This window comes from Caretta caretta, chromosome 8 (assembly GCF_965140235.1).
Source record: "Caretta caretta isolate rCarCar2 chromosome 8, rCarCar1.hap1, whole genome shotgun sequence".
NCBI classification, from domain to species: domain Eukaryota; kingdom Metazoa; phylum Chordata; order Testudines; family Cheloniidae; genus Caretta; species Caretta caretta.
Window position 1 is genome coordinate 85559503 of NC_134213.1, and position 13569 is coordinate 85573071.

Here is a 13569-nt window from a genome sequence, read left to right on the forward strand (position 1 = left end):
AACAACTGATTTCCTTTGTTTCTGTCTCAGCTCTTCCCCGGAGGGGGTGTGTGAAAGGGCTTGATGGTACCCCACAGGAAGGAATTCCCAAGTGCACCTTTCTGGGTTCCAAAAAGGGGTTTTTTTGCATTTGGGTGGTGGCAGCATCTATCCGTCCAAGGTCAGAAAGAAGCTGTAACCTTGGGACTTTAATACCAGCCTGGAGTGGCCAGTATTAATTTTTCAAATCCTAGCGAGCCCTCACCTTCTGCACTCAAAGTGCCAGGGTCGGGAATCAGCCTTGATAGATTAAAAAAGAGGACCAATTTAACATTGAATGAAATTTTTATTCCTTAAAGAACTAATTCAGTCCTTCCTATTTATTTGGGGGATTTTTGGCTTATCAGGGAGAGACTTTAAAAAAAAAATCTCCCAGACAGCCTACAATCTATGGTAGTTTTCATTCAGCAAAATGCATGTGAAGGGCAGCTAATGAATTATCATAGGAAGAGCTCAAGACTTCAAAGGATGGAGTAATTCAAAAGGAACAAAACTGAGTATGATTTAGATTTACTCCTGAAGTGTGGTTCATATACTAATCTGATCAGCCTCCTGAAGAGTTTCTGGTACAAAGAGAAATCACTTACCCCCCCCCCACCTCCAATCAATAGCTTCACTATGTGTAGTTCAGATCCTCTTAGAGCAACATTATTATTTGCAATAGCAAATTTCTCCAGATGTCACTCTTACGTTAAAGGAACAATGATGTTTTTATCCTTTATTGTGCTTAGCCAAGCCAAGAGTTATGATAGTGTATCAAAGTAAACCATCTGCACAACTTGTAAAACTTACCCTCAAGAGTCCACTTCATGTTTATAAATTCTTCTGACATTTTAGCAGAATTTTGTCTTTTAGTAAAGGATTGATGGATTTAGAGTCTAAATGGGAACTTGAGATCATCATGCTTGTTCTTCATCTAAGATGTGCCTCGCTGTTCATGTGATTTCCCTCCCCACCCCCGAATTTCTATAGCTCCAGCTATAAAAGACTTATTCTTCTAGAACAGAATTCTTCTGATTTGTGTTCAGGGGCATAACTGGGGACTAACCACTGGGCTGGTAGGCCACCTGTGAAGTAGTGAACAATATGTTGCTTATGTAGTAGTCCTGCTTCTAGGAATGTTTATGCAACAGCAGTGTCATCAGAATGGATTTACAAATTCAGTGTCATATGTCCTATTATCTGCTTCACTGCATTTGTAAATTGTTTGTGTTAAAAAGCCATAAGCACAGTTGGGTAGGCCTGTTCTTCCAATATTAAAACATTAAAAGCATACCTTGAAGGGAAACAAAATAATGATATGAAAGCCTGTATTCCCAAGAAGCACACTGTTGAGGGAATGACTCAAATAAGCTAAACAGATTTGCAGTTATTTTTTAAATGTCAGTGGAAGCAGTTGTGCTAATCACAGTTTCTCCTTGACAAGGAGTTTTCCACTATTTACATCCACTGGCTCAACCATACAGCCAAAAAAAAAAAGTATTTGATAAACATTTAAAATGATAGACATTAGCCATTTCTGATATTGTTCTTGTGTACATCAGTGACAGGATAATGACATAACTTCAGCCATCCTGAATTGTGGATCCCTGTCTGTCAACTGCTTTGCCTGTGTCATATGCTGTCCCACTGCTACACTGACGGCTGACTCAGCTGGGTTGGTTGATGTATTTGTTTCAGCCCAGCTGTGTATGCCAGCATTCAAACAGTGATTTTACAAGCATCAGACCACGCACAACCTTTTGCTGGCATAAAAGTTCTATATACTTGGATTCCATTTCATTGTACTTTCAGTACTTGATATTTGGTCACCAGTAGGGCACTGCAACAAATAAGACTCAAACACTACTCTTTGATGCTAATCATGATAATAACCTTCCACTGTCAATGGAGGCTGCTGATTTATGTACAATTCTATACTGAATAGGATAGGAAATGGAATATTTATCCTATGGGATTCTTTTCCCAACATTGTTCTAACTCACAAAGAAAGTAATAGTTGGGTTTTTTTTCTATTTTCTGCTGCAATATTAATCAAATGTTAAATCTCCATCCTCTATAACAGACCAATTCTTCTCGGTTTCTCTCTGAAAATTAGTTGAGATGTACTTTCCCTACTTCCACCTAACAGATATGATTTCAAACTAAAGGAAACCAATTTTACAGCAAACCCAGATAAATCTGTTCCCTAAAGCTGCTTTCTAGATAAGGGGCTCACTTTTGATCCCAGTAAAGTGGATGAGAGCAAGTGTTGATATAGAAAAGCTCGTTTACCGTATTTTTTAAACTAGGTTCATCCAACACTGGTTTAGTGCCTCAATATGACTGAGGCCTCAGACTTGTAGGAAAGCTACAACCAAGAATCAGTAGGTATGGGCCACTGGATGAAGGCAACTGGACAAGAGTCCCCAAAAACTGGAAATACTGTTCAGAATACTTCACAAAAACAAAAGTATGAGCAAAATGTCCAGCACTTGTACCTCACTAATTCCCACTAATGCCCAGGAAGCCCATTGCAAAGGATCACATTTGGAGAATTAGTGAGTTAAGGGCCTAATCCAAACCCAGTGAAACCAGTGAGAGTCATTCCAGTGACTTCAGTGGGCATTGGATAATGAGAAATGATAAAACAGTAAGGATAATACATAACAAAATGTACTTTGTTTATCTGTATATAATTGTATTGCCAATGATGTTTCAGTGCATACAAGTATCCAATTTTTGTCATCTGCAAGCTTAATTAGAAGACATAAAATTCTCACTGATGAAATTTGCAGATGACACAAAAAATAGGGAGATGCAAATAATGAAGAGGACAGGTCACTGATACAGAGCCTTCTGGATTGCTTAGCTGGGTTCAAGCAAGCAAAAAACTGCTTTGATACAGCTGAATATAAACGTATACAACTAGAAACAAAAAATGTAGGCCATGCTTACAGGATAGGAGATTCTATCCTAGGAAACAGTGACTTTGAAAAAGATTTGGGGGTTGTGGTGGATAATCAGCTGAACATGAGCTCCCAGTATGACACTGTGGCCAAAAGATGCAATCTTTGGATGCGTAAATGGGAATCTCACATAGAAATAGAGAGGTTATTTTACATCTATATTTGGCACTACTGTGATGACTACTGTGTCCAGTTCTCATGTCCACGATTCAAAAAGGATCTTGATAAAGTAGAGATGGTTAAGAGAAGAGCCACGAGGATTGAAGGATGAGGGAACAGGCATGTAGTGATAGACTCAAGGAGCTCATGTATGGGTGAGTTGATCACAGTTTATAAACATCTGCCTGGAGAAGAAATATTTTATAATGGTCTCTTCATTGTAGCACATAGAGGTGCAACATGATCCAGTGGCTGGAAGTTGAAGCTAGAAAAATTGACACTGGAAATAAGATGCACATTTTTAACAGTAAGGGTAATTAACCATTGGAACAATTTACTAGGGATCGTGGTGGATTCTCCATTACTGGAAATTTTTAAATCAGGACCAGATATTTGTGTCAAAGCTCTGCTCTAGGAATTATTTGGGGTAAGTTCTCTATTCTGTGTTATACAGGAGGTCAGGATAGATGATCACAATGGTGATCTGGCCTTGGAATCTATGAATCAATGCTTTGTAAAAGTAAGAAAGGGCCTTATGGCAAGGAGGACAAAGAATGATCTGTTGCAGGATGGTCAAAAAGCGAACTGCCATCACAGAGACCATTTATGATGGAGTCAAACATTTTGCTTTTGGACAGACAGCAGTGGGGAAATGGGTTGCCTCATGGGCCACTAGGCACAGGAAATTCTGGATATGTCTACACAGCAAACAAAAACCTGTGGGCTGGCCTATGCCAGTTGACTGCGGGGCTGTTTCATTGCTGTGTAGACTTCTGGGCTTTCACCCAGTCCCTGATATCACAGGCAGCCTCTTTACAGCACTCTGGTCTTTGCTGAGCAATGGGGAGAGGGTTGATTTCTCTGTGTGTAAATGGTGTTCTGAGATGATTAGCAAAGTTATACTGCAATTTTTGTCTTTTTTTTTTCCAATTGTGTGTGTTTGTGTGTGTGTGGAGGGGGGAATAATTGCAGATAAAATATCCTACCTAGGAAGGGGATATTTTTGGCAGTAGCAGATAATTCCAAATTATCTATACAACGCAGAAGAAGTTTTGCTACTGAAATCTCAGCACTACTTTGAATCTGATTTGACTGGCTTTATCCATGCTGCCTCCTGCTATGCTAGTGTGAGGGAAAATAGTCAAGAAGGGAACAAATGGTTTCTTTTAGTAATTTTCAAATACTTTTATAAAGTAATTTTTGGCGGTGGAAAGGTTGATAAGAAAATCCATCTAAGAGCATACAAATAAGGGATTAAACCCATTTGGTGTCAGCAGAGAAACGGATCCATTTGGCCTTGTCCTTTAACTGCATGAGATGCAGGAAAATATTAGGAGGAAGGCATACAATATAACACAGAAACAGACCACTCACTCAAAATTTAGATTATTTCATAAACCAAATGTACATATATCTTATGTAGTAAAGACTGACTATATGGATTCATATAAGGAAGATCATGTCTGATAGATTAGGTTAAACATTACTGGGTGAAGTCAATGGGACTTCTCACCGGTGCAGAATTTTTGTACATTGCAGAATCCAGGTCTTAATAGATAAGGGAGAAAATAGACAGAATTTATTTGAATGGCTAGAAAATATTTGAGACCAACTAGCAGATTATTTTACAAACTAGAAAACATGGTGTAATTGAGACATATTAAAATGAATTTAGAAACTAGCATAAGATCCAGAAATCAAGAGTGCCAGAAAAATAAAACGATTTAGGGTGAAAGATACATAGCAAATTCTGAGTTGGTATACAGTGGTGCAGCTATATTAAAGTCAATGGAGGGTATATTGCAGATCTAGCCCATAGTCTGCAAGGATAAGTATTACATCTACTGTTCTGTGATTTGCAGAGGTTGTCTCTCCATTCCACCCATCACCGTTGTATCTAAGTGCCCCTGCAATGACCTGAAGGAAGATTTAATTTCTAGTGTGACTAAATTTAGCACCACAAAATCAACAGAAAAGTGGGGCAATTATAGAGAAACAAGTTCAAAGTAATTTGTATAGATCAGGGCCTAAAGTGACCTCTGACATTCAGTGTACACTCTGAGAGGTGGAAATTAGGGGCTAAACATAATCGTAATGGCTATTGCCTTCTCTACACGCTCTAGAGAAAAGAAAAGACTAGGAAATGATCACAGTTAATAAAACCAAAGCCATCCACATTTTGCAGCAGTTGTATTAGTAAGCCAGATCTAGGGCATACTGTGTGGGCTAATATGCTGGCACCATCCTGCACTTGTAAGGTAATATTTAGAATGTGAGGTGAAGTTCTGATTATTTTGTTATGGGGAGGATATAGATAGAAATTGTGATAGCTAAGGGCAGTCAAAATTATTCAGAGCTTACTGGAGAGTTGTGAAGATTAGTCAGGTCTGACCTCTATAGCTTAGAAAAAAATTATACTAATGATGATTTTCCTAGTGGTGTACTAGGTCCTGAATGGGAACGGATTGTGCTAATGGAAATAAACAGTTTGAGAAAATGAGATTTTTCAGGAGCAAGAAATCCTCGCCTGAAGTTGAGGAAGGAATAGAAGCAGCATCCTCCGGTTCAGGCTGAGGTTCTGTACTCGTACAGTTGTGTCTCTGCTTCTATGTACTGAACAAATCAGCATAGCCAGCCACAGCGCTGAGGGCTGAGCACACGGTTTTATATCCTGAAATGGGGGTTTGCATCCCTTCTTAATGGGATTCGATGTCCACTAGATTGTCATCACCAAATCTTGCCTTTTCGCACACCCATGTAACCCCGTTTGTTTCAGTGGGGTTGTGGGTATAATCAAAGGCTCAGTTTGGTCTGTGAGGTTTAGCTCCATAGCACAGTGTGGCTTTAAGCCAACAAAGCTTTTGCAATGCCTCCTCTTTCTCCTTTTAATAACCATTATTTTCTAAGTGCATTACCTCATATTCTGGCCACCACCCAGACGTGTGTGTCTTGAAGGAAAAAAGAGAAATGTTTTACTGTCTCACTGATCCATCCATATTTTATTTAATTTTTCATTAAGAAATCTACTGTTTAAGGAAAATCAATTATCTTCAGTAGCTATTGGGAGAGGTTAAAATAGTACATGACAGGTGGTGCATTTTAATTGCTAGAGAAAGTGAACTATTAGCAGGCTACTGCTGGACACTTGGAATATGGTGTTAAAAGATCTGTCTCTCTCTTTATATGTTTTTAGCTTGGGTACATGGTGACCCCAGGAAGGTGGTCTATCCGACTGACAGCTATGGGCAGTTCTGTGGCCAGAAGGACACCATAAATGAGTGAGTACTCAGAGCAATCATCTGGCTTATTTCTCATGAGGCTTACATGAGAAACGAGGCATCAGCCCTCTGCCTCCTGGGAATTCAATTGGAAGGCTTCAGAAGAAGCAACCTCCACCCCCACCTTACTGTATTTATTCCAATTAAGGTTTCTGAAAAGCTCAGTTGATTAGTGGAAATTTAGACCTGAGTTATTACTGTAATGCAGCTGTTTGCATAGTATGGAGACTGAATAGTAAAATACTATTATAAAATATGGCTTGTGCCATTAAGTGCAAAGAGAGCCATATTTTAAAGTGTCTTTGTAAGAGGTGAAGACTCTGATTAACTGCCACTGGTTTTGACTGCTCAAATTAGGATATTTAACTAATATGTCCTCTGAGAAATCATTATGTTCATCTCTGGGGAGGAATAACCAAAAGCATGGCAGACTGCTTCTCACTCTGTACAAACCAGCATTTCCTGCTCAGCAGGTGCTAAGTACCAAACAGCAGCTGAAAATAACAAGAGCAAGGTCTCACTGTCTGCTGCTAGCTACCTGCTGTCTTTATGCTACTAGAGAGAGGATGTGTGGTCTGAGCTCAGGTTTGGGAGACAGACAGCTCTGATGCTGAATCCCTCTTTGGCCTTGGTCTAGTGTCTTAACCCAACTTTATTTTCCAGTCTCTTAAACGTGGGTGGCAATTCCTAGCTCATCTGGGGAGCTGCGTGGGTTAGTTAATCTGTTACTATCTGTGAGGTACTTGCAGATGAAAAGAGCTATATGTGTCGAAACATTACTTCTATGAAAACCGAAGCTGGAGCCATGAAACCACATTACAGGAAAGGTTTTCCTTTTTCTAAAGTCTGCATTAAAACACCCCTCACTTAATTATAACTGATATTAAATCCAGTTCCATGCAAGCAGCAACCAAAAGCCCACAGCTGATACAACTCTTCTGCTGCCTCTTTTTCCTCTTCCCATTCAGCTTGCAGGGATGGAACTGAGGAAGCAAGTGTCCAGAGCCACAGCCAGAGGGGCTTCCACCAGACCCCTTGCATGGGGATAGGGAGTGGTGTGGAGGAACGCCCAAGATAGTGTCCCCTCCCAAGGCAGGGAAGGGAGCAGAGGAGAAGTCTGGAGGTAGTCTGTGCCACTTGCTCTTGCAGATTCCTGCATGGAGCTGGAGAGAGCTGCAGAGAAGTGGCCAGAAGAGTTCCACCTTCCCCTGCACAGGGAGGCAGAACTGTCAGGAGGAATTGCCCCAGAGTCCTTGGCGGATCAGGAGAGGCAACTGGGCCGGGCGCCAACCCTTCGGTGGACCTGTGCAAAGCAGTAGGGAAGTAGGATCTGGACACACTCTCACTCTCTCTCTCACACGTATACACAAACGACCCACTGTAGGGCTTAGGTAAGCAGAAACAGGTAGTGACATTGGTGGCTGGGGGCTTCCCGCCCCTTGGGGGAAGCAGAAGGCTTCTTTTGCATTCACCCCATTTTCTGTTGTCCATTGTGTGTGTTCTCTCTCTTTCTCTGTTGCTATGTGGCCACTTCCCTCTGCCATACACGTTTAATCTTTGTTGTCTCCTGTTAATGTCAGCAGCCATCGAACACATCAACATGAGAGTAAAACAATGTGTTAATGACATGGGCTGTGCTGAGTAGTTCACAAAGGGTACATACTCCCAGGGAACTCTTAAAGAGCTGGGATATTTCAGCCCAAAATGTTACTCTGTTGATTTGAAGAAATAACAGTTAAGGATTGGGAGTTATATTTGCAAGGAGTGTGTAACTATTTCCTTAACTAGTACATGACTGAACGTGTGTGAGTGAAAACATCCTGACCTTTTAAACTGTTAGGCCAGTTGAGCTACTCCCAATTGCACAGGGAGTTACCGTTTGCAACACTTACGTGTTATGGGCCAGAGTGGGCCTTGAAGGCTAAAGCCATGCAGTGAGGTGGGAGATAGCTGTGTTGCAATGGGGGATCTGTTGGAATTGCATGCTGCAGGGGATTTGCCATTACGTTTTGCAAGGCTGCAGCATGCAGTCCTCTCACACCCAGCTAACTTTGCTGCCTAGTGTGGAGGGGGCGGGACCATGGCCTTGTCCATACCTGCTCCCTTGGAGGAGGTCTCCACTAGAGCTGACCGCAGGGCGACAATTCCGTTTCATAGCAACTTTTGAGATTTCAAAATTTGTTTTCATTCCACATTGGAATGAAAATGTTCCCACCAGCTCTATTCTCCACTAATGCTGATGCAAGTCTACTGCAGTAGCTGCATGCCCTGACCACATTGTGCCTGGCCCTGGCGTAAGGGTGAAGATCAGAAGGCTTTTTCCCCTTCTTTTCCCTTCCCCCTCATGCACTGCCAGCCACAATCTCGCCCTTACTTCTGACCAGTACTTGGGTCTGTGAGAATCCCTTTCAAGTGCTGTGTTTCTGTTTTCCCAGGCAGCTGCTTCAGGTTTTGAGCAACAAAACACTCTTGTTTGATTTTTGGCGCCACCTTCTGATTAACATAAAAATGTCAGCTGGTACAGCTTGCTGTGTGCTGGTAGTAACTTCATGCAAGTACTATTGGTCATAAACATAGTATATAAACATCTGTACATATTAAAATAGTGGTTTTTATTCCTATTTCTCTATAGGAACAAGACCATTTTGTTTTACTTCAACATTCTGAAATGTGCCAGCCCAATAGTGCTAATAAACCTACAGTGCCCTACAACACAGGTAAGTGAAATACAGGGAGAAAACATTCTCTCTGCCTCTTGCTTATTGCTGCTTAAAACTTGATAGAAGTTATTTGATCGACTAGTGGCATTTTGTAGAATATAGTTTGATCATATTGTAAAGCGCAGTGTGTGTATAGCGTGTATACAGTGTGGTATACATGTGTAGTGGAGTATACAGTGTAGTGGATTCAGTGTATATTGTTAACGAAGGGCAGGAGAAAATAAATAGAAATGCATAGAACTGTTTGTTTTGGATTTAGGGTTGAAAAAATTCCCAATGTGAGTGTGACTGGATTTGGTTAATTGTCCGTCATGAATATAGCACGAGTGACTGTGCAGCAATGTAGTTAGTGCACGTTATTATAGCCATATTTCAGAAAATCATTTTGACTGGCACACAGATTTTTCCAAACCAGCCATGTTTAAAAAAATGCATATTTTCTTGTTTACTACTGACAATAGTGTTTGTTTGTCCAGACATGTTACATGCCTTCTGAGGAATTGGTAGTGGTCAACGTGATTGTTTAATGTTAAGTAACCCTTTGGTTTGGCAAAAACAAGGAGGAGTCCTTGTGGCACCTTAGAGACTAACACATTTATTTGGGCATAAGCTTTCTTGGGCTAAAACCCACTTCATCAGATGCATGGAGTGGAAAATACAATAGGAAGGTATAAATACACAGCACACAAAAAGATGGGAGTTGTCTTACCAAGTCGGGGGTCAGTGCTAACGAGCCAATTCAGTTAAGGTGGAAGTGACCTATTCTCAACAGTTGACAAGAAGGGGTGATCAGAAGGTCCCAGTAGAAGAGAGGCATACATAGCTTGTGTAGACAGAGACTGAGGGTTTGTCAACACTTACAGCACTGCAGCTGTGCCACTGCAGCGCTTCGTGAAGATGCTACCTATGCAGATGGGAGAGCTTCTCACATCATTGTAGGTACTCCACCTCCCCAAGAGGTAGCTATGCCGATGGCAAAAGCCCTTCTGTTGCCATAGCACTGTCTACACTGGGGATTAGGTCAGTATAACTACATTGCTCAGGGGTGTGGAAAATCCCTGAGCAATGTAGTTACACCAGCATTAATTTCTAGTGTAAACCAAGTAATATAGTCTGGTCCTGTCACTTTGGTAGAATATTAAATGAATCTCTGTGTTGATTTGTGCTGCTGTGGTCTTGACTTTGTTACCTAGCACACTGTGCGGCAGCCTCTTATGTTACAGGGAACACTGCATAATGTTAAGAAATATATAGGTCAACGCTACTGCTGTTGTGCAATGCACTCTCGGATTGGGACTCGTGCTGTAATCAAGTAATCACTAATGTGAGGCAAGCAAGATGGAATATTCGTCACAAACAGGTTGTGTTTTAATTTATCTATTTTCAGGTTCACAACAGATCTGTGAAACTGGAGCGGTTTTTGACCTTTTCTAGTCTTTGGATGATAATTCAGATTAAAGGTTTTAACGGCTGTTGTGAAAATGCTGAAGTACCACTTTGGCTTGATACTTCACACTGTGACTTTTAGAGGAGGTTGTGGTGGTCTCCCAAGCCAGATCATTTACCTGAGTGAGCGCAGTCCTGAGATCTGTTCCTACTTCTGCTGCCACTGACAGGCCTTGCCAGTACTATGGATTTTAGAGGCCTGTACAGACCATGTTTAAATGTTGCCTTGCAACACCCATGCATAGCAAATATCAGTGCAAGTTTTACAGAGGGGGAAACTGAGGTTACAGTAAGTGATGTTGTCAAGGTTCCTCCCCCACTCTGAACTCTAGGGTACAGATGTGGGGACCTGCATGAAAAACCTCCTAAGCTTATCTTGACCAGCTTAGGTCAAAACTTCCCCAAGGTACAAAATATTCCACCCGTTGTCCTTGGACTGGCCGCTACCACCACCAAACTAATACTGGTTACTGGGGAAGAGCTGTTTGGACGCGTCCTTCCCCCCCAAATACTTCCCAAAACCTTGCACCCCACTTCCTGGACAAGGTTTGGTAAAAAGCCTCACCAATTTGCGTGCGTGACTACAGACCCAGAGCCTTGGATCTTAAGAACAATGAACAATCCTCCCAACACTTGCACCCCCCCCCCTTTCCTGGGAAATGTTGGATAAAAAGCCTCACCAATTTGCATAGGTGACCACAGACCCAACCCCTTGGATCTGAGAACAATGAAAAAGCATTCAGTTTCTTACAAGAAGACTTTTAATAAAAATAGAAGTAAATAGAAATAAAGAAATCCCCCCTGTAAAATCAGGATGGTAGATATCTTACAGGGTAATTAGATTCAAAAACATAGAGAACCCCTCTAGGCAAAACCTTAAGTTACAAAAAAGATACACAGACAGAAATAGTTATTCTATTCAGCACAATCCTTTTCTCAGCCATTTAAAGAAATCATAATCTAACACATACCTAGCTAGATTACTTACTAAAAGTTCTAAGACTCCATTCCTGGTCTATCCCCGGCTAAAAGAAAAGTACAGACAGACACAGACCCTTTGTTTCTCTCCCTCCTCCCAGCTTTTGAAAGTATCTTGTCTCCTCATTGGTCATTTTGGTCAGGTGCCAGCAAGGTTACCTTTAACTTCTTAACCCTTTACAGGTGAGAGGAGCTTTCCCCTGGCCAGGAGGGATTTCAAAGGGGTTTACCCTTCCCTTTATATTTATGACAGATGTGCAGACAGCGATTCATTGTCCGAACAAGGATAGAATTCAAATTCCCTCATTCCCTGATCCATGGCTTGTCCACTAGACTCTTGCACCCACCAGGTCCGGGCCTATGGCATAAGATCCCTTTCAATGGACATTCCCTCACATGTTCATGATGTGAAATAATTGCTTAGGGCACTTGTATGCTATGCCCTTTAGGGGAAATTAACTTCCTTCTATGACAAGCCTCTAAAGAGGAAGGGTCCACAGAGGGTAGCTTTGCAGGGGGTGCAGTCTCTCTGCAGCCATTCTATGCTACAGTGGTGGGCTCACGGGAACATTGAGGAGGGCAGGGCATAATCATGGACCCAGTGGTCAGGAAGGCCCTGCTCAGAGTGTGTGCTGGAGCAGCAACCACTACTCCATACATGAATCTGAACAGCAGCCTACCCGTGGGTGGATCCAGTCATTCCCAGAAGTGAGCTGTGGCTCACGAAAGCTCACGCTCAAATAAATTGGTTAGTCTCTAAGGTGCCACTAGTCCTCCTTTTCTTTCTCCCAGCTCTTAGTTTCTGTCATAAATATAAAGGGAAGGGTAAACCCCTTTGAAATCCCTCCTGGCCAGGGGAAAGCTCCTCTCACCTGTAAAGGGTTAAGAAGCTAAAGGTAACCTCGCTGGCACCTGACCAAAATGACCAATGAGGAGACAAGATACTTTCAAAAGCTGGGAGGAGGGAGAGAAACAAAGGGTCTGGGTCTGTCTGTGTGCTGCTCTTGCCAGGGACAGAACAGGAATGGAGTCTTAGAACTTTTAGTAAGTAATCTAGCTAGGTATGTGTTAGATTATGATTTCTTTAAATGGCTGAGAAAAGAATTGTGCTGAATAGAATAACTATTTCTGTCTGTGTATCTTTTTTGTAACTTAAGGTTTTGCCTAGAGGGGTTCTCTATGTTTTTGAATCTAATTACCCTGTAAGATATCTACCATCCTGATTTTACAGGGGGGATTTCTTTATTTCTATTTACTTCTATTTTTTATTAAAAGTCTTCTTGTAAAAAACTGAATGCTTTTTCATTGTTCTCAGATCCAAGGGTTTGGGTCTGTGGTCACCTATGCAAATTGGTGAGGCTTTTTATCCAACATTTCCCAGGAAAGGGGGGGTGCAAGTGTTGGGAGGATTGTTCATTGTTCTTAAGATCCAAGGCTCTGGGTCTGTAGTCACCTAGGCAAATTGGTGAGGCTTTTTACCAAACCTTGTCCAGGAAGTGGGGTGCAAGGTTTTGGGAAGTATTTTGGGGGGAAAGACGCGTCCAAACAGCTCTTCCCCAGTAACCAGTATTAGTTTGGTGGTGGTAGCGGCCAGTCCAAGGATAACGGGTGTAATATTTTGTACCTTGGGGAAGTTTTGACCTAAGCTGGTAAAGATAAGCTTAGGAGGTTTTTCATGCAGGTCCCCACATCTGTACCCTAGAGTTCAGAGTGGGGGAGGAACCTTGACAGTTTCTCACACACATCTTGCTTACTTTGGCTTTAGTTGGGGAGATGTGAATTTTGCCCTTGGCATGTGCACCTGACTTGTTTGATACCTGTGGGAACTCTGACATGGGTAAAGGGCAATTTACAGCTTTAATTTAGTACAAATGCCCCCTTCATTTGGCCAGTGTCTTGTGTCTTGTGTCGTGCCACGTCTTGTGCTGCCACACCAGCATATTCATGTACACAGCTGTCTGAGCTTAGGGGGTTAGATCAAGGCCTTTTTGAGGATTTTTT

The 13569-nt window shown here is 41.8% G+C and overlaps 1 protein-coding gene across 7 annotated transcripts in view; it reads left to right on the forward strand.

Annotated features, from left to right (window-relative positions):
- The window catches only part of SLC44A5 (solute carrier family 44 member 5), a 205636-nt gene that overhangs the window by 152285 nt on the left and 39782 nt on the right, over positions 1-13569 (forward strand). For all 7 annotated transcript variants that reach the window (XM_075131729.1, XM_048860855.2, XM_048860857.2 and 4 more), the window contains 2 exons: positions 6340-6424; positions 9057-9141. In XM_075131729.1, the coding sequence (XP_074987830.1) occupies positions 6340-6424; positions 9057-9141 (170 nt within the window). The remainder of the gene's footprint in view (positions 1-6339; positions 6425-9056; positions 9142-13569) is intronic.